Source organism: Channa argus, chromosome 1 (genome assembly GCF_033026475.1).
Source record: "Channa argus isolate prfri chromosome 1, Channa argus male v1.0, whole genome shotgun sequence".
Taxonomy (NCBI): domain Eukaryota; kingdom Metazoa; phylum Chordata; class Actinopteri; order Anabantiformes; family Channidae; genus Channa; species Channa argus.
Genome location: NC_090197.1, coordinates 12317377 through 12342794, shown reverse-complemented (window position 1 = coordinate 12342794; position 25418 = coordinate 12317377). Strand labels below are relative to the sequence as shown.

The 25418-nt window shown below is 38.1% G+C and overlaps 3 protein-coding genes across 6 annotated transcripts; all 3 read left to right on the top strand.

Moving 5' to 3' along the window:
- The first annotated feature begins 1741 nt into the window (after window positions 1–1741).
- On the top strand, window positions 1742–14606 carry cers2a (ceramide synthase 2a). The gene is made up of 11 exons (XM_067497695.1): window positions 1742–2137; window positions 8404–8577; window positions 8699–8816; window positions 9033–9151; window positions 9645–9702; window positions 10025–10075; window positions 10266–10358; window positions 11126–11254; window positions 11541–11647; window positions 12629–12782; window positions 12883–14606. The coding sequence occupies exons 2-11, from the start codon at window positions 8405–8407 to the stop codon at window positions 13024–13026; spliced, it is 1146 nt and encodes a 381-aa protein (XP_067353796.1). The 5' UTR covers window positions 1742–2137; window position 8404; the 3' UTR covers window positions 13027–14606.
- Window positions 14607–14759: 153 nt separating this feature from the next.
- LOC137123646 (cortexin domain-containing 1 protein-like) lies at window positions 14760–18127 on the top strand. Its single transcript, XM_067497709.1, has 2 exons — window positions 14760–16363; window positions 16894–18127. The coding sequence occupies exon 2, from the start codon at window positions 17020–17022 to the stop codon at window positions 17200–17202; it is 183 nt and encodes a 60-aa protein (XP_067353810.1). The 5' UTR covers window positions 14760–16363; window positions 16894–17019; the 3' UTR covers window positions 17203–18127.
- Window positions 18128–20214: 2087 nt separating this feature from the next.
- On the top strand, window positions 20215–25123 carry setdb1a (SET domain bifurcated histone lysine methyltransferase 1a). 4 transcript variants are annotated; one of them, XM_067497681.1, is made up of 8 exons: window positions 20215–20583; window positions 21333–21638; window positions 21758–21925; window positions 22028–22229; window positions 22328–22401; window positions 23471–23661; window positions 23754–23878; window positions 24689–25123. In XM_067497681.1, the coding sequence occupies exons 2-7, from the start codon at window positions 21338–21340 to the stop codon at window positions 23856–23858; spliced, it is 1041 nt and encodes a 346-aa protein (XP_067353782.1). In that variant the 5' UTR covers window positions 20215–20583; window positions 21333–21337; the 3' UTR covers window positions 23859–23878; window positions 24689–25123. The 4 variants fall into 4 exon arrangements, with proteins under 4 accessions (XP_067353782.1, XP_067353773.1, XP_067353755.1 ...); XM_067497672.1 differs by having other exon boundaries at window positions 24445–25123; XM_067497654.1 differs by having other exon boundaries at window positions 23754–25123.
- Window positions 25124–25418: the final 295 nt, after the last annotated feature.

The window sequence follows — 25418 nt, the reverse complement described above, 5'->3', positions numbered from 1 at the left end:
ATTAACAGGATGAAAAAGGCTGAAGTGTGTGTAACCACAGCTGGGGTGTGCAGTGTCTCCCACGGGACTTGGGGTTTGGTCTGATGAGTCCACACATGCCTTGGCCTTCTTTGGCATGCCTGTACTTATGAGGAGTGATTAATGCCACAAAAACATACAGTAGGGTGGGGAAATATTACTATTTAAGGGACATTGTAGCTGCTAAAGAGTGTATCTTGAGATTTAGGTTTTGTGATCTTCTTTGGAAAATGTTAGCCAATGCCTTATCAATATAGCATTTAGTATGTGTGATTAAATACTTATAATTTTATGTATTTTTTGACAAGAAAACGTTTTCACCTTCATTTTAGTATATTAATTAAATTGTCCACCCTGTCTGAATAAAAAGGTAAACTTTTTCAAAAATCAAATACAGAGGGCTTTTAAAGCGGGTTTCACAGAAAGAACTGCTGATATCAATATACTTTGTGTTTTTACAAAGAACTTATTCAACATGTGTAAAATCTAAGGTTATTTTTCAATGTTTCTCACTTTTCTTAGATAGTTGAAGTTCAAAGTACAATCTTTCTTCCAAATAATATTTTCTACAATAACCTTCCAGTATGAAACGACTGCAGGTACTAATATTACTGCAGTATCATGCTGAAAAAGATATTTACTCTTCTTCTTCTTCATGTGATGGAAGATTTATAAACAGACTTTGCCCAGAGCAGTTTCAAAAGGATCAGGAGGAGGAATAACAGGAAGAGGAAAATTATTGTCTCTCAGTAACATAACTCCAGAGGGAATGGCATAAAAAACAAAGGAGAACTCAGAAAGGGTGGGACATACTGGAACAACACAAGCTGAAAAAATAAATAAATGGATAGCTGATCATTTAATTAAAGCCTTTGGCGATTTAACAAAATACATTTCTGAAGACATTTGAAAACAAGTATTGCTGGTATTCCAAATTACATATGTGTGTAGAGAAAATTAGGTTGAAAAGGTAAGGCCTTAAATAATGTTTTACTTCAAACAATTTGGTAAGGCATATTAATTTGACTGTTAGTATCAGACTTTGCTTCATACATAACTGTATAACTACTGTCTTACTCCACATACATTTTCAGTGGCCACCAACACTGAGGTGTAAATGAGAGAAACAGAGAATTTATTCCATGGATGTATAATTAAAAACTGAAACAGGATTGCATCATGGTGCCCATTCACTATTAAAAGTTGATCAGTGGCACATATATTTTCCAAATAAGACTAATTCTGGTTTAACCTTTTAAATGACCTGGATGATTATTGTGCATCAGCATTTTTGTGCCCATGGAGCATGTGCACTAGCGCTCTTAGCGCCACACACACAAACACACACACACATGATCGGGGATAAAAGAAACATTTCCCTACTTATCCAAGCAGCTTCTTCAGTCTAAGGGGAAGAAATTCAATCTCTGGATACCCAAACCTGGATGACTGACAACCATCACAGATATTTTGTGCATATACGTTTTACAACAACCTGTACAGAGGGTAATGTGAGTTGTTACAAAAGATGGATTTACTAAAAAGTTCTGATTGAATAAAAGGCAAGGTATGTATGGTATGTATTTAAAAAACAATGCATTTTCAAAAATCAGTCAGAAGGAGCCATAATTTAAGTTTTTAAGCTCTTTTGTGGCACTAACCACCCCTCCTATTCAGCGGAGGCTTACGTCACTTTAATTAGGCTGTTCCCCGCCCCCGCTCCTCTTCCAACTTACCACACTATCGTCCATATCCGACCAACTGAACGGCAACAAGCCGAGGCCCGTGATTCAGACTGCTTTGATCAGGCGGAAAAGTGAAAACCTAAACATCGGTTTTTTTCTTCCCCCCCCATTCGGAACCATCACGAGCACAGAAGAGGGCCGAGGGAGAAAACACCGCGCAGTTTTTTCCCCCGAGAATGTGACTGAACTAGAGCTTTAACTTAGAGACAAGTAACAGGCGGCTGTGGCTCATTGAAGGATCAACAAGTTGGAGTGTTTTTTGTTTTTTTTTGTATGGCAAGAAGTACATGAAATCCCCACGGCTGGAGCAGAAACCGAGGAAGAGCAGCAGTCGTACATTTTAACTCTACATTACCTGTATACAGCGAAGAGAGGTAAGCTGAACGCACCGTTACATGATGCACGAGTCGGACCCGTAACTTAACGTTAAAAGCTAAAAGCTTCGGTGCGGGCTCGTCGGAGTCTCATATCATAAACGTCTCCGAAGGCATACACACCCTGGGCTGCTATTTATAGACAGAAACTGGAGAGCCGTCCTTGTTGGTGCATTTAGGCGAGGTGTTAGCCGGGGGATACTCAAACTTCGGTGACAGCCTCTAACTGAAGTCCCACTGATCCATACGTTGGAAGCCTAACGTTAGCTAGCGCTAGCTAACAGGCCTTTCTCGTCGGTGATGTTTGCTTAGGGATAACGTAACAGCGATTAGAAAAGGTCATGAAACTATTCAAATATAACAAACAAACGATAACGCCCACTTCTAGGATGAACATTAGTCGTTTCTCAAATTCAAACCGCCATTTATAATCGCTAATGGGGCAATTTCTGCGTAAAAGTTTTCTAACGTTAGTCGCCGTTAAGTGGAAATGTCGCCAAGAGAGTGGCTCGTTCTTTTACATGGGTGATTGAAGATCTAAGAGGTATATGAGAGCAGTAACCATACAATAAGAGTTAGTCTTGTGTTTAGAAACTTGATAAAAGCTCCATCTCTGTCCCGCTATGTCCGGGAGACTCCCCTCTTGCGCCAGCGTGTGCACTCAGCCACTCCCTGCCCGAGTTTACGCAAACTGCGTAAATGTGGCAACATGACACACGATGACAGAAAGCCTAAGCTTTATAGTATGCTGAGGTGGTAGATGTGCACAAACCCAGTCAATTAAAGTGCAAGTAATTGCCTAATTAATACACTGCACTAGGTGTAAAGGTACCACTTCAAATGCTTTACTCAAGTTGAAGTACTTAGCTCTAAAAGTTACTTCAAGTACAAATGTACTGAAGCACACCACTAAGAAACTCATTCTTGAAGGTTTAAGCTAAGTTTGTCAAGATCTTGGAGAGTGACAGGAGGCCTGAGGAATGGAGGAGAAGTGTACTGGTGTAGATTTTTAAGAACAAGGGAGATGTGCAGAGCTGTAGCAACAGAAAAATACAGAAACAGAAAAATAGAGCTGATGAGCCAAACAATGAAGTTGTGGGAAAGAGTAGTGGAAGCTAGGCTAAGGGCATAGGAGAGCATTTTTGAGCAGCAATATGGTTTCATGCCTACAAAGAGAACAACAGAAGCAGTATTTGCTTTGAGGATGCTGATGGAGAAGTACAGAGAGGGTCATAGGGAGTTGTATTGTGTCTATAGATTTAGAGAAAGCGTTTTACAGGGGGCCGAGAGATGAGCTGTGGTATTGTATGAGGACGTCTGGAGTTGCCGAGAAGTATGTTACAGTGGTGCAGGACATGTATGCAAGCTGTAAGACAGTGGTGAGGTGTGTTGTAGGTGTGACAGAGGAGTTCAAGGTGGAGGTGGGTCTGCATCAAGGACTCTGGTGATAGATAACATCAGACAGGAATCTTCATGACTATGATGCAGATGAAATTCTAATCTGTAACAAGAGCAGGTGGAGAAAAATCTAGGGAGGTGGAGGTCTGCTCTGGAAAGCAGAGGAATGAACCTTAGCCGCAGTAAGACAGAATACATGTGTGAATGAGAGGGACCCAGGTGGAACGGTGAGGTTACGGGGAGCAGAGGTGAAGAAAGTGCAGGACTTTATGTACTTGAAGTAAACAGTTCAGAGCAACAGAGAGTGTGGAAAAGAGGTGAGGAGTCCTGTGCAACCAGGTTGGAATGGATGGAAAAAAGTGTAAGGTGTGATAAGAGTATCAGCGAGAATGAAAGGAAAGGTGTTCAAGACACTGGTGAGACCAACAATGTTGTACAGACAGTGGCACTGAAGAAAAGACAGGAGGCAGCTGAGGAAGAGCTGGAGCAGAGCTTAAGATGTTGAGGTTCTCTTTGGGAGTGATGAGGATGGACAGGAATGAGTATATCAGAGGGACAGCTCATGTTAGATGTTTCAACGATAAAGTCATAGAGGATAGATTGAGGTGTTTTGGACATGTTCAGAGGAGAAACTGAATATATCGGTAGAAGGATGGTGAGGTTGGAGCTGCCAGGCAGGAGGTCTAGAGGAAGACCAAAGAGGAGGTTTATGGATGTAGTGAGAGAGGAGATTAAGTTAGTTGGTGTGAGAGAAGAGGATGCAGAGGACAGGGTTAGATGGAGGCAGATGACTTGCTGTGACGACCACTGAAAGGGACCAGCTGAAAATGAAAAGAAAATCTTCCAGCTTTCGATTGACTGAATACACCTGATCCAAGTACAGTTATTGGCAGTGGGAAGTGCAGGGTTAAGGGAAAATGCGCAGAGCATGGTTCCTTGAGGACCACAATTGAGAATGCTGTATAGATGACTCATTTCATTTTTATAAAGTACATGAGTCTCCCTGCATGAGAGCCATCTGAAGTCCTTGGGCAAGAATACAAGACACAGTAAACAATAGGGAAACAGGACTATTTTGTAAATACAAATGTTAATATGAGACAAACGTAAGCTGTCCTACAGTCAATGTTATTTACACACCAAACATCTGAAATTAGCCTCCAAGGATTTTACACTTTGAACAACATATGTCTAAGAGCTTCAGTACTCCAAGGTTTTGGTTAAGAAGAAAACTCAAGTAAAAAACATCCCCTTTGAAGGTGGATTTTACTGATTTTTACACATGAAGGTAATTTTACTCGTCATGACGAATACTATTTAGCTCATGAAAACAGTTGTACCAGTGCATCACTTAACCCACATTTACATGCTTGTGTACAGTGTGTGTATTTATGATTTACAACTACACAGTTGGGTGCAAAAGTTTGGCTTCCCTTATTTTTAAATGTCAGTAAGAGTAAAACAAAGAAATGTTTTCATCAACATAATATTTAATGCACATTCAACTAGTACAAGTGTTCGAAAATGCTTTGCACCAATTTAGTTTTTATTATTTTACTATGAAAGTTTTTAAACCTAAAAGTCATAAAATATTTTGGCATCTAATACACACATTTTGAATTTTTTTTCTTATGAGAGGGCTTTATGATTGGATTGCTGAATTACCGAGATTCCCTTTTCATTAAGTAAAAATGGGTAAACACAATAGACCAATGATTTGTTTTATAGGACAGACAAACAAGCAGTAATGCTGTGAAAGCAAATATTAAATGATATTATTAAAGTAATTGAACTAGCTGCAAACAAGATGGAATACACGTACTGCAGTCTGCCATGTCTCTTTTTGTACAGCATGTAATGGTGCTGAGCCTTATGGAGCAACCTGCGAATAAAATTTTAAGGGATTCTGTCACTTCTTGGTTCTTATCCAAATCTACCACTCCTCTTTCTGCTCACTAAACCAATGGTGCCAAGGTGGTAGTTGTACTTTGGTCTGTTCTTTTAAAAAAATGTCCTGCTGTTGGAAATGTATAATCAGTACCTTAGTGGAAAGTTGTGATGCTGGATTAAATGGTGTTGGAATGTCAGTCAAAATAAAAACAAAAAGTGGATTGTATGAATAAACTTAGACTTTCAAGATAAGCTGTATAACCAGTGAACTCATTTCACTTCCTGCTGGACCATCTGTTAACTTAGCCTGACTAACAAAATAAAATGCTTAGTTTATTTTAGCTTGCAGCAGTTGCACCTGCCAAACCGCTAGTGCAAAAAGCCTGTTCATCTGCCAACAATTGATACCCTCCATTCAGTTAACTTGTGAGGAAATCATCCCACACATTGCTGTTATATTTTTTCTTTGAAAAAAAATGGTGCTGCAGTCATCTTCCGTGACTTGTTATTACACACTTTACTTGTGGTTGCATGTAATGCTGCCAGTCTTGGAGTTCAGTTCTTCAGTTTCTGTTTTGTGCAATACAAATGAGCTTGGAAGGGTGCTGTTCAGCCCCAAAGCTGGTTTTCAATTGTCCCTTTTATACTGAAAAACATTCTGTTTGTTCACCTTAATCACAACAAAATCCCACTCCAGGACTGAATACAAACCTGTGCTCATTAACACCAGTCCACAGTGAGCCCAATCTCTGTTTGAAACATTTAAATAACATAACATGAGTTTTAGGCATCTAGACATTATTTTCAGCTTTTTAAAGTGAAAACGATCTCTAGAGTAGTATTTTGACTTTTGAAGTGACAAACACACTGTAGGTCAATTAAATCCACACAATGATTAACTTTAACAGATTGGTCAGATAAATTAAAGCAAACAAAAAAACAATATAAATGATCTTGGGCCATCGGGTGTCTTGCTATTTAAATCTACTGAAGGAATTGAGAAGCTTTCTTCCTAAAGATATTTTCTCATTTGATGAGTTTTGGAGAGTGTTGTTCAGCCCGGAATCTCCCATAGATGTTCATTGGGCTTGCAATCTGGTGACTGCGAAGACTGTAACTTGTGATTAATATTTTCATTTTCATCATTCTATGTTCCCTGGAGGGATGCATCTGATGCTATGTTTCTCCACAAATTTATTCAGGGTTTCCTTTAATTTGTCACCCATCTGTATTTCACTGCTGTTTCAAAGTAATGTGCTTTCTTGAAATCTGCCCCTATTGTCCTGTTGCAATAAAACTCCTGCTAACAGAAAGCAGCCTGCTCGAGTTACTGTGCATTTATAGTAAGCTTAAATTGGATTGAAGTTCACACATCTTGTTAAGGAATCTGTTGGTGGTTTGTGATGGGCTACATTTGCTCCTCAGAATTTGAATCAAGGCCTAGGCTCCAGAAACAAAGGTGCGTCACTAATACAAGGTAATACAAAATCAGGCTCCAAATCCACTGCTCTGACATTGTCTTGAAGTCCACAGGTGGAGGAGTGTTCAGTAATGATAGCTGCTCTGTTTATTTGACTGCAGATCTAGTTACTCTCTCTGCAACAAGGTGGTTATAGTATCTGATGTCTCTTTATTTGTAGTGAATACTCTGCTTCAGTCCCTAATGATAAAGACAGCAGCCCCAAACAAATCATATTGTAGTTTTTCACTACACACAAGGCCAGATGAGGACCTCTCTCATCTTATTGAGATGTAAAGAGGCTGCAGTGATGCTAGTGGCTCTGTGAAACTTTTCAGTTAATTGTACTAAATTCGAATTTTTGCTAATTTGGTCTAAATCCATAGTACAGGTTATACTGATGAGAATGTTGTTAGTTTTGCAGGATTTTTGTCATAACGATGTACTGGTGATAAGGACCACAGATGTCTGTAAAAAGTATTGTACCAATAGTAAAAACAAAAACGTATGTTGTGCTGTCACTGACTGGACAAAAAGTCAGAAGGATTTATCGTGTGGGGACTGATTTTCTGCACCAAAATTTTAATTCATTCTTTGAGTCCTTTGGCATTAGACACTAAATGAAAATTTACAGGAACAACAACGTCATTATAATACAGGGACCATAAATAAGTGTAGCAGATTTTAAGGCAGTCCATCCAGTAGTTGGTATCAATCAATCATCCATGGTAGGTATGAATTTCTGTACGAAATTGTTCCACTAGTTTCTAATAATGCAGTATTCTGGACCAACCCTCAGATGCTTTTCTCATGCTTAAAGTAACTAACTGTTGTTAAAGGTTATGTACTCTCTCTTTTTAATATCAAGATTTATATCTTTTTTTATAATATTTTGAGGTTTGCAAGTGTAGTAGTTGGTTTAGGGTCTTTAAAGTGATAGTGATATAGTGACACTCCGTTAACAGTAGCAAATATCACGAGTCATCTTGCTTAAGAGCATATCAGCATATGGTGTGTGAATTTTGCAATCCATGTTGCCTAATTCAGATGTATTATATGTTACAAATGCACGAAAAGTCATGGTGACAGACATTGATGGGGATACAAATACTATCTGTTGGAAAAGTGACACATTTTCTTTGAAAGTTTGGGTCAATAGATGTGTAATGCAGTTGCAGAAATGATTAATGTTTTTCAAGCAATGCCGTCAAGTTTTTTGATTGCATTGTGTGCAACTTAACTAAATCCTCCCATAATTATTCCTCTTCATTTAGAGCAGGAAAGGCCCAGACACTGTGCCTGATGCCCAGTTAGATTAATCACCTCCAATCAATGCTCCTTTCAGCTCTCTGTTTCCTTTCATTCCTCTCAGGGTATTGCCACAGTTGAGTGAGCCACTTTCTTTGCTGAAGGGAGACCACCTAGCACATAAAACCATTATTTTAATTCCTTTCTCAGTTCCCTTCCATGGGGTAGAACAAACCTTGAAGTTATTTTTTTCTGTCTGTTTCATCTTCAGGATGTTGTCTCAGCTGCATGAGATGATATGGGCAGACTGGATTTGGTTTCCTAAAGGCCACAGCTGGGCTGAGCTGAAGGACCATGATGGCAAAGTCTTCCCTAAAACACAGGACCTCTGGGCTACAATTCCCATTGCTCTCTGCTTCATGATCATCAGAGAGGTATATGAAAGGTAAGTCATCAGCCATTTGTCTGCTAATCTACCCTTCTACCTGTCTGATTTGCATGTTTATGACAAGTACATGATGGCATGTAAGCACTATTTCTCATCCAGTAATATATTTTCTTTCCAGGACAGTCGCGATTCCTCTGGCCTCTCTGCTGGGAGTGAGTGACGAGCAGCGTGTTTGTGCTTCTCCAAATCCCATCCTGGAGTCCTTTTTCTGCAGCACATCAAAGGATCCCACACAGGTAATAATCCTGCATAATTCAGGAAACTAGTGCTGCTTCACATTGTGTGTCCTTTGGCAATGAAACAACTTGAACTTAATTATAGAAGTTTATATGTGCCAAATCACAGCACGATATAAATGTTACATCTTCACTGCCAAGTCTTATGCGAGCAGTCAACTACATTTTTATGACTCTTAACTGACTCCACTTTCCTCACTCTGCTTTTGTTACTAGAGCTCCTTAGAAAGCTTATGTAAACAGACGGGCTTTTCACTGAGACAGGTCCAGAGGTGGTTCAGGCGGCGGAGAAATCAGGACAGGCCCAGCAAGCTCAAGAAATTTCGCGAAGCAAGGTGGGTAAACAGTTTCAGCCATAAACCACTTCCTGTTATCAAATTGTCTTAGAATCATAAAGCACATGCTTTGCCCTCCCATCTTGAAATCTTGCAAATGTTGACATAATCATTAGCATAGGGAATTTTTTTTATTTATTATTATTATTTTTTTTCTACCTGTAAAAAATATTTCAAGTAAACGTTCTGCACGTCAAAGCAGAAAATGGGTATAATCTTGTGCAAACACACACCGAATTAATCTCTGCTGTTTCCCATCAGCTCTCTACAGAGGTTTTTGCCGAGTCAAATCAGGGTTTAAATTCAAGTCATGTTTTTGTGATTCATCAATTATGATGTATCACATGATTAGGGAAGCTATTATTCAAAATGTTGTGTTTTTAATGTGTTGTATTTAAAACAACTGTGTGTCCTTGTGTTGTGTATAGTGTGTTCTTTGTGCTGCGTGAAGTACATTATTTGGGTTTTAAGATCACTGTGCGTTCTCTTACAGTTGGAGATTTACCTTTTACCTTCTTGCTTTTTTTGCTGGCCTGGCTGCCCTTATTGACGTAAGTAATCTGTCAGAATGTGGTTGGCACTTTTTTTTTTTTTTTTTTTTTTTTTTTTTTTGCTACATATATTCATACAATTAATTATTTTTATAAATATAAACACTTTTGTTTATTTAACAACAGCTTTGTTACCATGACTTCTTATTTCGGCCTTTAAATGCATGTTTGTTAGCAGAATTTGACATTGTACACATTGAAGACTCAGTGTTGGATGCACTTACATTGTTTTTCAGTGTGTGCTTGCTTTGTGTTTCTACACAAGAGCTCTTATGTTGGACTATTAAACCAACATTAATCTTGAAGATCTATCTCTCTTTAGAAACCATGGTTCTACGATATGAAGCAAGTGTGGGAAGACTTCCCAAAAATGGTATGCCAGTAAGATATGAAATGTCTCTGTCCTTCTGTTAAGTTGATGTTGAAATTGTTCATGATTCTTATATTTGACACAAGTCCAGAAGCAGGTGCCTTTTTTTTTTTACTCCAAGTTATTCCACTAACTAATGAATAAAGCTGTTAGTAACATGCTATTCCAACAACTTGTACTTTCTCTTTTCCAGCCACTGTTGCCTTCACAGTACTGGTACTACATGATCGAATTAGGATTCTACATTTCACTAGTTTTTAGCTTAGCATCGGATGTCAAACGCAAGGTAAGTTATACAACAATGCTTTCAAACAAGTTTCCTTATTAAAAAATCCCTTAGCAACTTCATCACTGTGTGAGTGCATAAAATAATGAGAGTGTTTTGTGTATTTTGAGGTTTGGATAATAATTTTCCCATTAAGAAGTCCTGACCTTATCCATTGTATTTAGTAGAACTGTCAGCGTTTAGAATGCCATTAAAAATGATCTTCACTTTTACTCATCCACAGTTTGGAAAATTAATAGTGAGTGAGCAGCAAACTAAACTCTCTCTCAGGTCAGGGATGTTGTTTCTCAAGTTAATGTGTGACTTGAGCTCTGTGGGAAATCAGACTGTGGACTCATCGATTGACCATTGTGTCCATGAGTCTAAATGTTGTAAATAGCACACGGTGGCAGACCCTCAAGCATGTCAGCTAATTGTAAGGCCTCTTTGCCACTGCTTGCTTTGTAAGTACAATTCACAAATCCAAGGAACTAATCTTTTAAACCAAAACAACCAATTTCAACAGGGCCTCCATGTTGTAATCGTCCTCTGCTTTAAGGATTTGTTTTGCAACTTTTTAAGTTCCCTTTTTTGCCTCTGCTTATAGATTTGGTTTCTTCTTGTAGTTGGAAAGCTGTATAATCCATGTGTGGCGAGTTAATAATTTGTGAAACCAGCGTCGGCCAGATACTCACTTTCATTTATTGTCTAATCTTTACTGCTTGATCAATAAGTGACCAAACACTTGGATTTTGTTTTTATGCTATGTATTTGTTTTTTCTCTGCAGGATTTCAAAGAGCAGATAGTTCACCATGTAGCCACCATTCTCCTCATCAGTTTCTCCTGGCTAGTCAATTACATCCGGGCAGGGACTTTGATCATGTTAGTTCATGATGCCTCTGACTATCTTATGGAGGTACGATAACATGCTGACAATGCAGTAAAATATCTTTTTTCAAGTTAACAGTTGTTAGTTATACTCACTGCAATTATATGACATGTTTATATTCAGCAATATATCATTAAAAGATCAGTAGCCCTGCTTCCCATTTCAGGTTAAAAGCCATCATCATAAACTTTTCTCTGGTTGCAATTAGTTTAAAGATAATTATAAGGTCATACAAGGTTTTCTCCTTGTAAAATTCACTGTCTGCCCTCTAGAGGGGATTGAAATATAAGGTTAACTTCTGATCTCTTTACAGTCAGCCAAAATGTTCAACTACGCGGGTTGGAGGAGAACCTGCAACTTCATCTTTACCATGTTTGCTGCAGTTTTCATCATCACCCGCCTTGTTATCCTTCCATTCTGGTAAAAACACCAATGCATAATTTCTGTTATTGTAATGAGTCACTGATACTACTGTCTGACAACTACATTTCATATTTGTCTTTCAGTTTGGTTTACAAGTATTTCATTAATGCAGAGTAGGATTTATTGGCAGCCATACTCCAGAAGCTTTTTTTATACACATGTTTTAGTTGTTTCCTAAAAATATATATAACAATGCAACAATTTGAATTTTATATTTGGATGTAGTGCGATAGAGAAGGTGCTGAAGGTTTTCACAGAATATTTAGTTCATGTTGGTTGTCTGCTGGTTAATTGTGGCCCTGCTTAACGTTTGTGTTTATTGTGATCAACACGGACCCAAACTTATATTCTTCTGCAGCTGTAGTCCCCAACAATTGCACACAATTGTTTTTAAAAAAATGTTAGTCCCTAGCTATGTTAAGAATTTACTTGGCCTTCTACAGCTTGTTAAAATATGTGTATCAATTTTAAACAGCTTGGCTTGGGCCTTTGTGCCATAAATGGCGTAGGAAAGTATAAAGAGATGGATGGACTAGTTTTGGGCTTTTCATTGGGTTTATTGAAGATAAAAATAACAAAAAACATTTTCCTTTCACACCGCTGTTCCTGCGTTAGCCACTGTGTGGCTCACTGTAATAAGACACTCCTCCGTGAGAGTTAAAAATAATACAAACAGGGGTGCAGGGTTGTTAAGACAATGACGTCCCTGGTTCTTTGTTACCTTCCTCTCTATCACAATATCTTCACGTTTCATGTTGCCTAACAGGTGATTTCATTAGGAAAACACAGACCTTAGATGGGAAGAAGCAATGCCAAAATGTATCAGTGTTACTGGTGCAGAAATGTTATATAATTGCTTGAAATATTTGCAACATTTTACTGGAAACAACAGACCCATAGTCTACACTCCAGGCTGCTCTCAATGGGCATTTGATGGTGATTGTAGAGGGCTCTGACTAGATTTTCTGTTCTTTCCAGGATCATACATACGACATTGGTGTACCCCCTGACCCTCTACCCCCCTTTCTTGGGCTTCTGCTTCTTCAACGGGCTTCTGTGTGTGCTGCAGATTCTGCACATCTTCTGGGCTGCTCTCATCTTGCGCATGGTCATCAAATTCCTGCCAGGAAACGTATGCACTACATTATAGATGTTTTATTTGCTCCTCGTTTGTAACCCAATGGCTCTACAACAGCAACTGTACAAATGTTATGTTCTGCTTTATCTTATAGAACATTGTTGAGGATGAGCGGAGTGATAAAGAAGAGACTGAGTCTGAAGACGAGGATGATCAAGAACAGGAGGGGAAATCTAAAAACGGCCACATACAGAATGGCCACACTCCCCCCAGCAGTAAACACTGGAAGAGGGACTGATCGAACAGTGAGGGCTGGAGATGAAGTCGTGTGGGGAGATAACGGGCCCTCACGTGTGGCCTCAACTGAAAACCAAAGAATAGATGGCATGTTGAAAGAGGCAGCACACACAAACACACACATATAAACGCCCATCTGTCAATAACCCTCCTTTTTGAAACCCTAGTAGTCCTATGTGGATAATTTCACCCCTCTGTGGATTACACTAAATTAAACAGAGAGAGGAGGACAGCGGTGGAGAACCACAATGATCTGTATTTCCTTAGCAGCAGAGTGGCTTTCTCATCACACGCCCCTTCTCCTCCTTTCTCTCCCCTTCAGTGTCTTTTGCTATTTTGCCAACACTTTGTGCTGTTGACCAAGTTGCCCAATCTGCCTACTTGTAGCTTTATGTTTTGTTACTGGAAGTGTTTTAAAGAAGTGCTGTGGTGAGACAGGCATTGCCTTCCTGCACAGTCAATTAACACTCTTCTAAATATTACTTCCCTTAAACTTGAGTGAACTTTTTTCTTTTCGTTTTGCTCTAAACACCACATGGACGTCAGTGGCATTGTGTGGAGCACAAAGGTGAGTATGGCCAGATTGTAGTATGTATGGACCACAATCTAATGTAACCAGAGTCCAGTGTGTCAGTTAATGAATCTTTGCAGCCAGTTGTCACTTTAGTTCCTACCAATGGTTTTGAGCCAGTGATGCTAAAATATTTGTTCCAGTTATGTTGAAAAAATAACATTTGGTGATAATTAATATATTTTTAAGTTTGAAACTGTGCAAGAAGGTGCTTGCGTACATGCGCCACATGTTGAAATGTGCCTTTGCGTACATTTGTCTTAAAGTGTCACTCTACGGGGATGCACAGAGTTCATTTTAAATGTTTGTTTAGCATCGTTTTACTGTTTGATTTTACTTTAATTCGTTTTATTTGTTTTCAGTTCAGTCAATTGTTTAAATTTGGGAGCAATTTTGAATATAACCCAAAGCAATAAGTAACTGTTTATGAATTCTTTGTGAGCTGGAAGAGTGAATAACATTTCTTTTCAGCATCCATCCAAAGATGCACTTTATGGTTTCTTCTAGAGATCAAATATAAATATCTGGTAAAAAGGCTTTGATTGTATTGTCAGATTTGATCCAAATTCAGAGGTTTTGAGTATGATTTAAATTTATTTTTTCAAATGGTTAACTAGACAAGATCTTCTTTCTTAGTGTGTTGCATTTTCTAAAAGAAAAATAACAGTTTATTCAAATCTTATGTAAAAGAGATAAAGATGAAACACCAAACAATTGTTTACATTTTGTTTGACGTCATTTACAAGCGCCTTCTTCATTTCAATGAAATTGTTTAAAAAAGCTGTTTTTGTTCATGTCTTTATTTCTGCTGTCTTTGTCCCCCAACACTCCAAACGCTGTAAAACTCGTGAGCCAAGGCATTAAAGTTAGAGGCCCAAACGACCAATCACCAGCAGCTCCCTTTAAAGAGCTTTGCTTCTACATAAAGCATTTTACTCTGCATTATGCTGAGATTAGCTGAGATGTAAAATCCTATTAACAATGATGATAAAGATGATTGTGGATAACTATTCTGGACATTTTTATTGTTTTTGGTTTCTTTCAATTTTGATATTGAATGACAGTTTGACTTTATTAAACCAAGCAATTGCCAAATAAATGAGTAGAAATAAATCTCAAAATAAACAACTGAATTACCTTCTATAGATACATGTACGTTCTGAAGTTCAGCTGAAATTATTAGTTGATTGAGCAAAACTTTAATTTCAACTATTTTAAACAGTTAAGCTAAAGACTTCCTCCCTAGCTTTATGGAATAGCACTTCCTTATTTTAAAAGAAATATTGTCTGAGATTTTATAAATGATTAGCAGGATTGTTGTCAATTGACTACTTAAATGAGTAATGCATTAAGGTACTATAACCCTTTAACTAGAAATAGTCAAAGTCCTAATGTGTCTGAATCACTTCATTAGTGATGTGTAAAAACACATTAAGTCTGTGTGTATCAACTCGCACTTATTGTTTTGCTTTCAATAGAGATAAAAGAAAGCAATACTTTGTCTATTTAATTTCTCTAGTTTATATCTGGTGCGTAATACCTTTTCAAATTTTACTACCTTTTCTTAAACATTTTGTAACTCATGAGCTGAGAAACCTATCTCTTAACATTGGTACTGCTGTAAAAAAAAAGTATGCGTAGGTGTGGAAATGATGCAAATATAGTCTGGCATGAGCTCCATCAATCAGTCATTGGTTCCACTTGTGTAGAGTAGACCTGAGGGCACTCTGGAGCTATTACAATATCGGGTGGCTCAGTGTAGTGGTGACACACACTGAGCAGCCTGACTGTGGGGTAACCTTTATTGCCGGAAATGCCTTGGATTGTTTTAGAATGGTCATGGCGTTTCTGATAAGTAAACATTGATCTTCATGCAGCTTAAAGTTTGAGATTGTTGATCAAAGTGCTCTGAGCTCAGCCTTCTTAAAAAGACAACCGTTATTCCTCCTGCCTCTGTTGCAGTTCTCCACTTCAGTATTTTTGCTGCAGCCTAAAGAGCCTTCTTGGCTAATTGAAAATTGAGTTGGATCATTTTACCTCCGTGCCCTGGACTTCAGCCTCTACACTGTTCTTGTCACTGGCAGCCTCACAATAACAATCTACATTTTAAAGAGGCAGGGGTCATTTTCCACTCTGCTCCTGCATCTTGCTCTGCACTTTAATTGGAAGTGCATCTCCTGTTTCTTCTACTCCACCGCCTGGCCTTTCCTTTCCTCAGCCCCCTTCCGTGTGCAGTCTTACCCCTCCTCTTTAAATCTTTGCCTTCCTACTCACCTTAAGTTTTCCCTCCTTCCTCTGTTGCCTTCTCAGCCCTGAAAGGATGAGCCTGGTCTTGCCTGAGGTGGCTGAGTTGTGATGGTGTGAAGTCTAATTGGTGACAGCACTAAAGACCTTTCAGACTGCAGAACAAAAGCTGTGGGGTGTTTGATCCACTTGTGAACTGTGTAGACTGTTATTCAATTCCTGCTTAAGTATTAATAAAGGCTTTACACGCCAGGGGGAGGTTGCAAGGTGCAAGTGTAGGCAAGTGTACCTTCCATGTGTATGCATGAGTTTGTGTGAGGGCTGCTCATTTTTCCCATGATGATCATGAGAAGAGGGGGACAGTAGAGACTTCTAGATAACTGATGAGTGTCTTGTGTAACTCAAGGAGTTTGGTATCACAGAGCGACCTGAGATGGAGATGCTATCATAAGTTTGGACAAGTGTTGGAAAGATTCTGCAGCAACAAAACACCTGGATCACTGATGAAAACACACGGAGGAAGGTGAGTGTTTTATGATTACTTGCTGTGCTTCTTCTCCTTTTAGCCATAACATGCATTGATACTACTTCATGGTCAAGAGTGGTAAAGCTATGCTTGATTTTAAATGTGCAAGAGTGTGAGGAAAATCTGCGTCTTTTCAGTAATGTAGTTAAAGGTATTGTTACAGTTTTGGTGACACCTGAAAGAGTTTGTGTTGTATTCCTGAAGATTAAAGGGGAAGGGTGTGTACAAACCAAACTAATGTTAACTAAAATATCCATGGACAATATGTTTTAAAGAAAATTGTACAGTTGTCTTGGCAATGTTTTGTTTTGTTTTTATCAAAAATGTCAAAATCTCAGGTTCAAGCTTGTATAAATTGAGCATTTGCTTTTTGTCATACAGAACAAGCAATGTCAACACAATATCTTGGCTTTCCTGAATTTTCATCTTTTATTTTTTAGCATTTTCTGATATTTTACAGACCAACAGTAAATGTAGTAGGTATTTTTGCTGCATCTCCATTCAGTCTGTCTAATTTATATTTCTAGCATGAACACATCACCATCACTTCAAGAGCACACATCCACACAACAGTTTACTGTTCCCAAGCTGTTAATGCTGAGCTGAGAAGGGAAAGAAACTGGGAGAAGGATCAGTTCTCCTCACACGGCCACATGGACCAGGCTTCTCCTCCTGCAGTACAGTTTGAGGTGGACGTGGACTTGGGCTTTGCTCTCTTCTTCCTTTTTCTGCTGTGTATCTTTCTGCTGGTGACAATTGTGCGATGTGCCCAGACGGTGGTGGATCCTTACGGCTCCATCTCCACCTCTACCTACCAGGAAGAGCAGATCACCTAAACGAGAGGAGGGTAAAATCTTTTAGAAACTGAAAACTGGAAACATCACTCGATGGGACTCTGGCAGCTAAAGACTTTGATACTTTTTACTGCACATTTTTGGTCATGCAGTTTGGGATGAATATGATGTTGCACTCTCATGGACATGACAAAATGTACACTAGGTTCTATAAAACCTGACTTGAATAAAAAGTTAGAAGAGTATTCTGAGGAATTCTGATGTCAAAACATAAAAATAAGGACTTTCGAATAACCTGTATGTGGATTACCAAATTTAACTACACACTTCAGCACCTTTTTTTTTTTTTTTTTTTTGGTCAAGAGCTACAACAAAAGGTATATTCTCCCTATTACAATTATTTGTTGCAGATTTCTTTTTAGATTGTATTTATAAAGGAGTTTCACAGGGAGGCCAGTGCTCGTCTGCAGCTGCATTCAAACCTGGAAGCTGCCCAATGCAACAGGAGTTTAACCTTTTGCCCACTGGACCAGCAGGTCTCCATACCTGAGTATTTGCCAACTTAAAGGAAGTCCTGTGATATTTGTCATTGTCTATTTCCAATATAACAAATTGAAATCTAAGAAGTATATTTATGCTTATGGTAAATAGGAAAGCTTTTGCATGTTTTTATCCAGGGGTGCTGGCCATCATGAAGCCAGTTAGTGGAACAACTACAACTGAGTCATGAAAAATCCTCTTCAGTGCTACACTGATCTGTCGGCTCAGCTATATCCTGCACAGTGTTATGGATGAGAAATGTTACACGTCTTATTCCTGAGAGGAAACAGGACTACGGCACTCAAAACGAACAATTAAATCCCACTTCTGCAAAGATGATAACAGTATAATAATAATTTAGAGGATCATTGTCCTGGTCATAAAAATTAACAATTAATTATTATTTTGTACAATAAACTATTCGCATGAGATGGAGCCTCTGAGTTTGACAGATCTTTTTTGCATCCACTAACAATCTCTACTGTTCTATTCTAACATCCTCTAGGGGCCATATTTCTGAAAGCACACAATGCAGACAAGTGACACAGTGTTTAAAAGAAAAATGACAATCCACTGAGAAAGTTCATCCAGAGAAACTTAAAAATTAGGCTTTAGAATTTTTTTTTAACTGAGCTGTGATTAACAAAAGTGGTTTGAAGTTAAGCACAGCTCATGTCGCTCCACCATGCAAGATACTGACTCCAAATGACCGTAGAATTCACACCATATTCTTAGGGCAAAACTCTGGAAGAATTAAGAGATCAAGAGGGGGAAAATGCCTTTCAACCACATACTAGGGCAAGATACTCTATGTAGGTGTGTCTGTGCTTCTTCAGTTTGAAGAAAGGTTGCAGAAAAAAATTCTTCAAATGATAAGACATGTAAAGGAACAGCCTGGAGAAGAATGTGAGAATGTGTTAGGTGCGCTGGAGAACATAAGGATGAAGTATGTGCATGCCGACACCACAATCTAAAAAGTGCATTTAAAGAAGACACTGTGGATTAGATTGGCATTCAGTGTTTAGAACAAATACAAAAAGATCAAGGCTGAAGACAATAATTCATGGAGCAAAGTAGAAATGCTGCAGTGATTAGTGCTGTAGGATGTGCAACATTTATCAAAGAAGGAATTTCTTATATATTAAAGTAGGAGAATCAAATATTATGTTATTAATCTATATAATACATGCAAAAGAATAAAAGTTTAGATGTTAGAACGAGGTCAGGATTTTAATGATCACACTAATGCTCACAAGGGTTTAGTCTGTTTAGGTAATTTTGGTGGAGGAGTAGAGTCAGCTATAGATTTACCATTAGTCCACACTGAATTAGCTGAAAATAGGTACTGAATAATAACTGCTGAAGATTATTATCCTAGAAAGGGCTTTGGAGAATGAGGAAAATGCTGAAATTCTAGCCAGGAGTTTACACAGATTGTCAAAAGAAGATTTGGAAACAAATGCTACCTGGACATCATCATTTATGTGCTGAGAAATGTTATTCAGTGTATTTTGGATGTGTCTTTTATAGTTTAAGAAGAGCTCTAAATAAGACTAAATTGTCTGCTCCTGACAAAGAAAATGTGTGTTACATAATTTCATCTAATTTATATAATTTTGCTTCAACAAGGCCATTGGAGCTGTTTAAATATGATCTGGGACAAAAGAAGCGTGCACACAGAAAAGATTGCTCCAATTACAAAAAACAGGAAAAAGGCTCTAACAGCCCAGATAATTATGGAACTGTAGCTTTGACATCACATATGTAAGACCATGAAAATAATGATTAACTTACTCAGAAAAAATACCTTCTCGTTTATGTAACAATGGATTTAGAAAAGGGTTTTATAGATTCACTAAAGTGCCTATATTGGACATCAGGAAAGCATAATCAAACATAGAAGGCATTTTCTTTGATGGAAATACCACTGTCACCCACTGAGGTGGATATTGGGAAAGAAGTTCAAGGTGATAAAATGATAGATCAGCTTGCTGAACAGGGATTAAAAGCTAAACATGTATAGTTAACTGTTTCAGTTCGTAAAATGAAACATAACTCCTTAATTTGGAACTAAGTTGAGCCACATCAGCACCAATTACACAATAAACAATTTAAAGGAAGTCATTAATTGGTTCCATCCGTCTTTAGGATTGGACAGTCAGTAGGAAAAAATAGAAAAGAAGAGACTTAGTAGAATTATTTGAGTGGGAATAAAAACATCAAAAATATTTTTTTTTAAGTTGTAGCCTGCTAAATATACAAGTGATAAACAGTAACCAAAGCAAAGCTGGAACATGGGGGGAAATAGACGTAAGAATGTTAAAACAATCTTCTCACAAATTACTGGAAATTCTTTTATGTAAATTCATCTTCAAGATGAATTATGTAAATTTATCTTCAAGATACAGGACCGCAAGGATGTCTTTTCAACGTAAGATCCAATAGGTGGCGACATTGCTTCACCCGCCCGCACCTCACTAAAAATCAACCGAAGAAGAAGAAGAAGAAGAAGAAGAAGCTTGATGCGGAAGCAAACCATTTGCTGAACAAGGCGACGTTCGTCAGGGATCATCTGAGGAGAAACAACAGTAACGGACGTCTAAAATGGAGGCAGCTGACGTTAATTTAATTTAGTACGCTAGTTTAATTAGAACAAACATTTATTGAGTAACATGCATTCGGCTGTGATTAAAAAACAAATCACGGATGGTTTAACTATTTAAGCCTAACTACTGTTAGCCACATAGTGAAGGGGATAGTGGAGGTAGCCTGATAGTTAGCATAATTGTTTGCTGCGGACTTAGTCACAACGACAGAGAAAATAATCACCTTTCTTGTTGTGTGACCACATTTTTGTCTTTTTCAAGCGGATAAATAGAACAGGTAAACTAGTAGTTTTGTCTTATTTGCCTTCTCCACCAAACAGGCTACATTCTACATATTGATAAAGTTACACGATTAGGTGAGAACCCCTGTTCTGGCTAATAACAATGCGTTGTGTTGTAAACAACAGTCCCTATTATGCTTTCCCAGGTGTTATTCACCTGTGTTACTGCAACGAAAACAAGAAAGATCGTCCAGCATATTGATTCATAAGATATAAACATATGTTGATTACTGAATGGACATAGCAGGCACATACACACAGTGGCACAAGAGCTGGGGTGAGGGAGATCCTGGGAATAAAAGAAAATTAAGAATGAGAATGGTCTAGTAATATAATAGTTCATTCTTTTGACAATGAGGGTATAGCGGTAGGTTGCTGTCTGTGTCCATGCACCTTAGATCTTACACACGTCTCCTAAAGTATCTAGTGTCAAAACCCTTACCTTAAGCCACAAGTATGTGTTGCAATAGTTATAGAGGTTGATGAAATCAAGATGAGCATATTAGAGATCCAGGAGTTTGGGCAGGGTGTACAAAATAAGATGAACACAGAATATGATAGAGAAGGAAAGGCTTATATTAAGCACATATATATATTTAATCTCCCATACAGTGAAAAGTAGTGGAAACAAGATCAGTTGATCCTTTAATCGAGTAATCAGCAATTGAGAACACCACACTTGTTACGTTATTTTTTTTTTTTAATGTTGCAAGTCACAGTTTGACAAGTGCTTTGTTCTTTGCAGAAAATATGGCTGAATCTGGTACTTCAACAAATGGAGCTCTCTGCAAGAGGATAAAGTTGGAGAATGGCTGTGACGGTTTAACAAAAGAAGCAGTGGTGGTTTTGACCAGACTTCCTGAATGTAAGATCAGTGCTCTGCGACCACCAACGCCTCAGCAGTTCTACAGTGAAGAAGAATCACCCAGTAGCTCAGATTCTGATATGCAGTGGGAGCCAGAAGGGGATTCAAGTGATTCAGATTTTTCACTGTCAAATGCAGCGAGACCACCTGCACCACCAACAAACACTGACAAGACCCCCAACAATGGTAAAACCACAAACAACACAATGCATGGGAAAAACTGTGGTAAAAAGAAATGCTAATCTCTCAAAGTCATTAATTTTAATGTGTTTGTTTTGTGTTTTATGTTCTCCCAATTGTGTCAGAAAACACCCCTGTAATAATATCGTCAGCTTTTGGCCATTGCTCTAATGAAACCAGAAATGTACGTCCTGACTTACCAGAGGAAGAGGTCAAAGTGGACATGATGGTGCTGGCCAGGAAGAGGCCCATGAGATGGCAACGGGGAAAAGTAATGGAGATTATTACAAAGGGTAAAAGCATTTTAAGAACATAGATGCAAAATACTTGGGTTTGTCCTGGGAGCAACATTGGAGATTTTAACAATTTTTCTGATGGTTTTTTGTTCTCTGCAGAAGATGGACGCCTGAAATACAAAGTTAGTTTTGAAGAAAAGGGCAAGAGCCTAGTTTCAGGACACCACATTGCCTTTGACCACACACCGAAGCTTGAGCAGCTGTATGTTGGTGCTCGTGTGGTGGTCCGCTGTCAAGATAACAAGTTTAAATTCTTTCCAGGGATCTTGGCAGAGCTCCCCAGCAGAAAGAACCGCTTAAGGTATGTTTTTAGTAATTTTTGGGAATTTTGGATAAAAGTAATACAATATACCGCTGCTGTAGTACAGCTCAGTTTAATTTGGTGTTTTAATTTTTCAGGTTCCTGGTCTTTATTGATGATCATACACCAGTATATGTCGGTTTACCTTTGCTTCACCTGGTGTGCAGACCATGTAAGTGTTGACACAACTTTCTTTTAATCAGAACTTAAAAAATCCTCCTTGTTTACCTGTTGATGAATTCATTGTAAATATGACTTCCACAGCCAAGTCCACACGCACAACAACAGTCATATCATACTCACCAATCTAAATTTCTTTTATGTACCAGGGATACTGTCAAAAATTCACGATTATTGATTTTTTATTTTTTTTTAGTTTACTGAGAGGAAAGTTTTTAAATGTTAAACAGTAAATGATAAATGTCATAACAGGTCTTTACCTCACTTAACATTGGACTTGGACGCAATACTTAGTATTGATCCCTTCCTTGTTTATGGCAAACGATACACAGGAGGTCTTCTTCCTGTAAGTGCACTCTTATTCATCTGTGTTTATCTTCACAACTTGTGGATGTAGCTCTGTGCACACGTCCTTGTGTGTACTCCCTTTATAGTTTTAAACAGTTTGGCCGCTGGTCAAACTAGTGCTGGGGGTGTGTTGTGTTAAGCATGTAATTTGCATCCTCTGCTCTGACTGCATAGTGGTTTTCTGAAATATACCATGCCACCACCAGACACTTCAACACATGCTGCAAATAGTTTTTACAGGTGTTTCTTCGAGTAATTTACATGTTATTACGTGTCGTAAAACAATTGGGAAATTGACACTGTGACCGCCAGCTTTTCCATAATTCAATGTACAATTTATTTCCTTCGTGATGCACAGTAAACCGACTTTCTTTCTGAAATTGCCTCATGCAGCTGTGAGTGTACTAAATCAGAGTATTTGTACAAAGTTGAGCTTTTCGCAACTTTTCCTGAGATTTATCAGGGCTTGTGTTCCGTAGGGGGCACTCTGCTAAAGAGCAGACTTTACATTCTCAGTTACTTGGTCTTTCCTTAGTTGTCAACTGACCTGTTCCCAGCTGTCACTAGCTGGTTCTAGCAGTAACCGTTAACAATACAACAATTAAACGTGTCTGGTGGGTCACTTATTTGTTTATATTAGGCGAACACAATGGTATTTAGTGAACATGCTACCAAAGTGAGACGCACTATTTTTGTTTTTTTATTCTAATCAGTGGACAATGTTTTGGAGGACCTTCCAGATGGCCCTCACGTCTGTTTCATGAAGCAGTACCTGAAGGACTGGCCATACCCACATTTAACTCAGTACAAAGTTTCACAGACCTTTAATGCAGAACTAAATGGAGTCCAGCAAAGGTGTGAGGTGCAGGGGGTTGACTGCAGTTTGATAGAGGTGGTTTTTCAGGTCAGTATCCTTTTACACTGGTGGCGTTTGTGATATTTTCTTGTAACTTTTTTAGTCATTTTTATACACTGTGCTTTTTATGTCATTCTCAGAATACACAAAAAAAGGAATGGATCCACAGAGGCTCGCTACGATTGGAACACATGACAAGGTTTTTAAAGATGAAGGAGGGGAAAGAGAATGAGGACAGAGACTGAATAAAACCCCACAGGCACAGGTGAAATATGTGCATAAACCAAATGTCATTATTAAAGAGAATTATCATGCCCAAGTTATGGGCCATTACATTTTTGCTCTGGTTTTTGGGAAACCTTTAGTTTAGTGAGTTTAGACTAGTAAGCATTAATGTTCCAGTTTGCTCAAAAATAATTTTTCTTAAAACTTGATTTGGTCTACAGATGCCCGAAAAAGTTGTGTAAAAAGAAAAAAAAAAGTAATTTTAAAAACTGTTTTCTTACAACATTTTAGATCATATTGAAGCAGCTATTTGCTCAAACAAACTGCTGACAAAAAAGTCTTTTATTTTATTTAAATTTTTAAAGTGTTAATGGTGAAACCCAAACATTAATATACACATTAAAATCTACTTTTGTTTTAAGTTTTCTTTGGTGCAGTCATATTTGTATGGGTGCCCTACAAAAACACACATTTAAGTTATCACGACAAAACATCCTGGAAAGTGTTACATTAAACATAATTAAAAGAACAGACAGAAATAATCAATGTAACTGCAACATTGTGAATAAGTCTGGAAGGTAAGTCATGTCAACTTGACTTTCTTAGGGCAGTGACGCCAAGCAAGTCAGTCGCACAGTGGGCAAAAAGAGGACTCTGATTGGCTGTGAACCAGTGAAGAGGACATAGTACAGAACATAGTATTACCAACACAAGTACAATGTGTCACTTCTTATTAGACCCATCATCAATTACACGTAGTTATAAACAAGAGTGGTATGAAAATGGTTAACTCTGCTTTGATTGTAAATATGTCCCAGCTTTTCCGCTTTCTCTCCCTCACATGCAAAAGCCCTGACTGAAGAAGCTGGCAACTAAGAAGTCCAGTTGACATGACTCGACTTTCATATAAGCACACATCCATGACTTAAGACCTTTGCAGACATTTTAAAGAAACCAGAGAAGGTGCTACATCTTTAATGTAAGCTGTGTTTGAAGAATGAGGGGAAAAAAGACAAAACTGTAAAAATCTTTCAGTTTTTGTAATTGTTTTTAGTCTGGTTATTCTTAGTATTGGAGAAGAATTTGTCCAGTGTAACCCAATCAACTTGGGGATAATTTTGTTTTTATTTAAATGTTCTTCTGTCATTATAGCCTAAGTCCATACCTGTTGTTTTATTTTGTAAATAATAAAGGTTTTGACAAGTGTAATTTGCAAGTGTCTATACCCCCATTTCCAGAATTATGTGTATATATATACACAAATAAAAACTATTTACAGCATCTCTTCCATGTGTACAAGGGGCCTTTCATTAAACAATGTGGGAGAGAGCACTGTTGAGTACAGGACTGTTCTAACAAAAGCTGTCAAAAGAGACTAAAAGCCCAGATGTATTGTGCTCTTATTAGAGCAAAACCCGATAAAACAGACGTTTGTTGTATCATCTTAAACACTGTGTATATTTATAAATACAAATACAGTGAATATACATAAACGAGCGAAATATTAAAAATTGTTGATTTAGGAGAAAAACTATTTTAGGTTTATTTGAAAATGTATTATTTGAGACTCTAAGCATGCA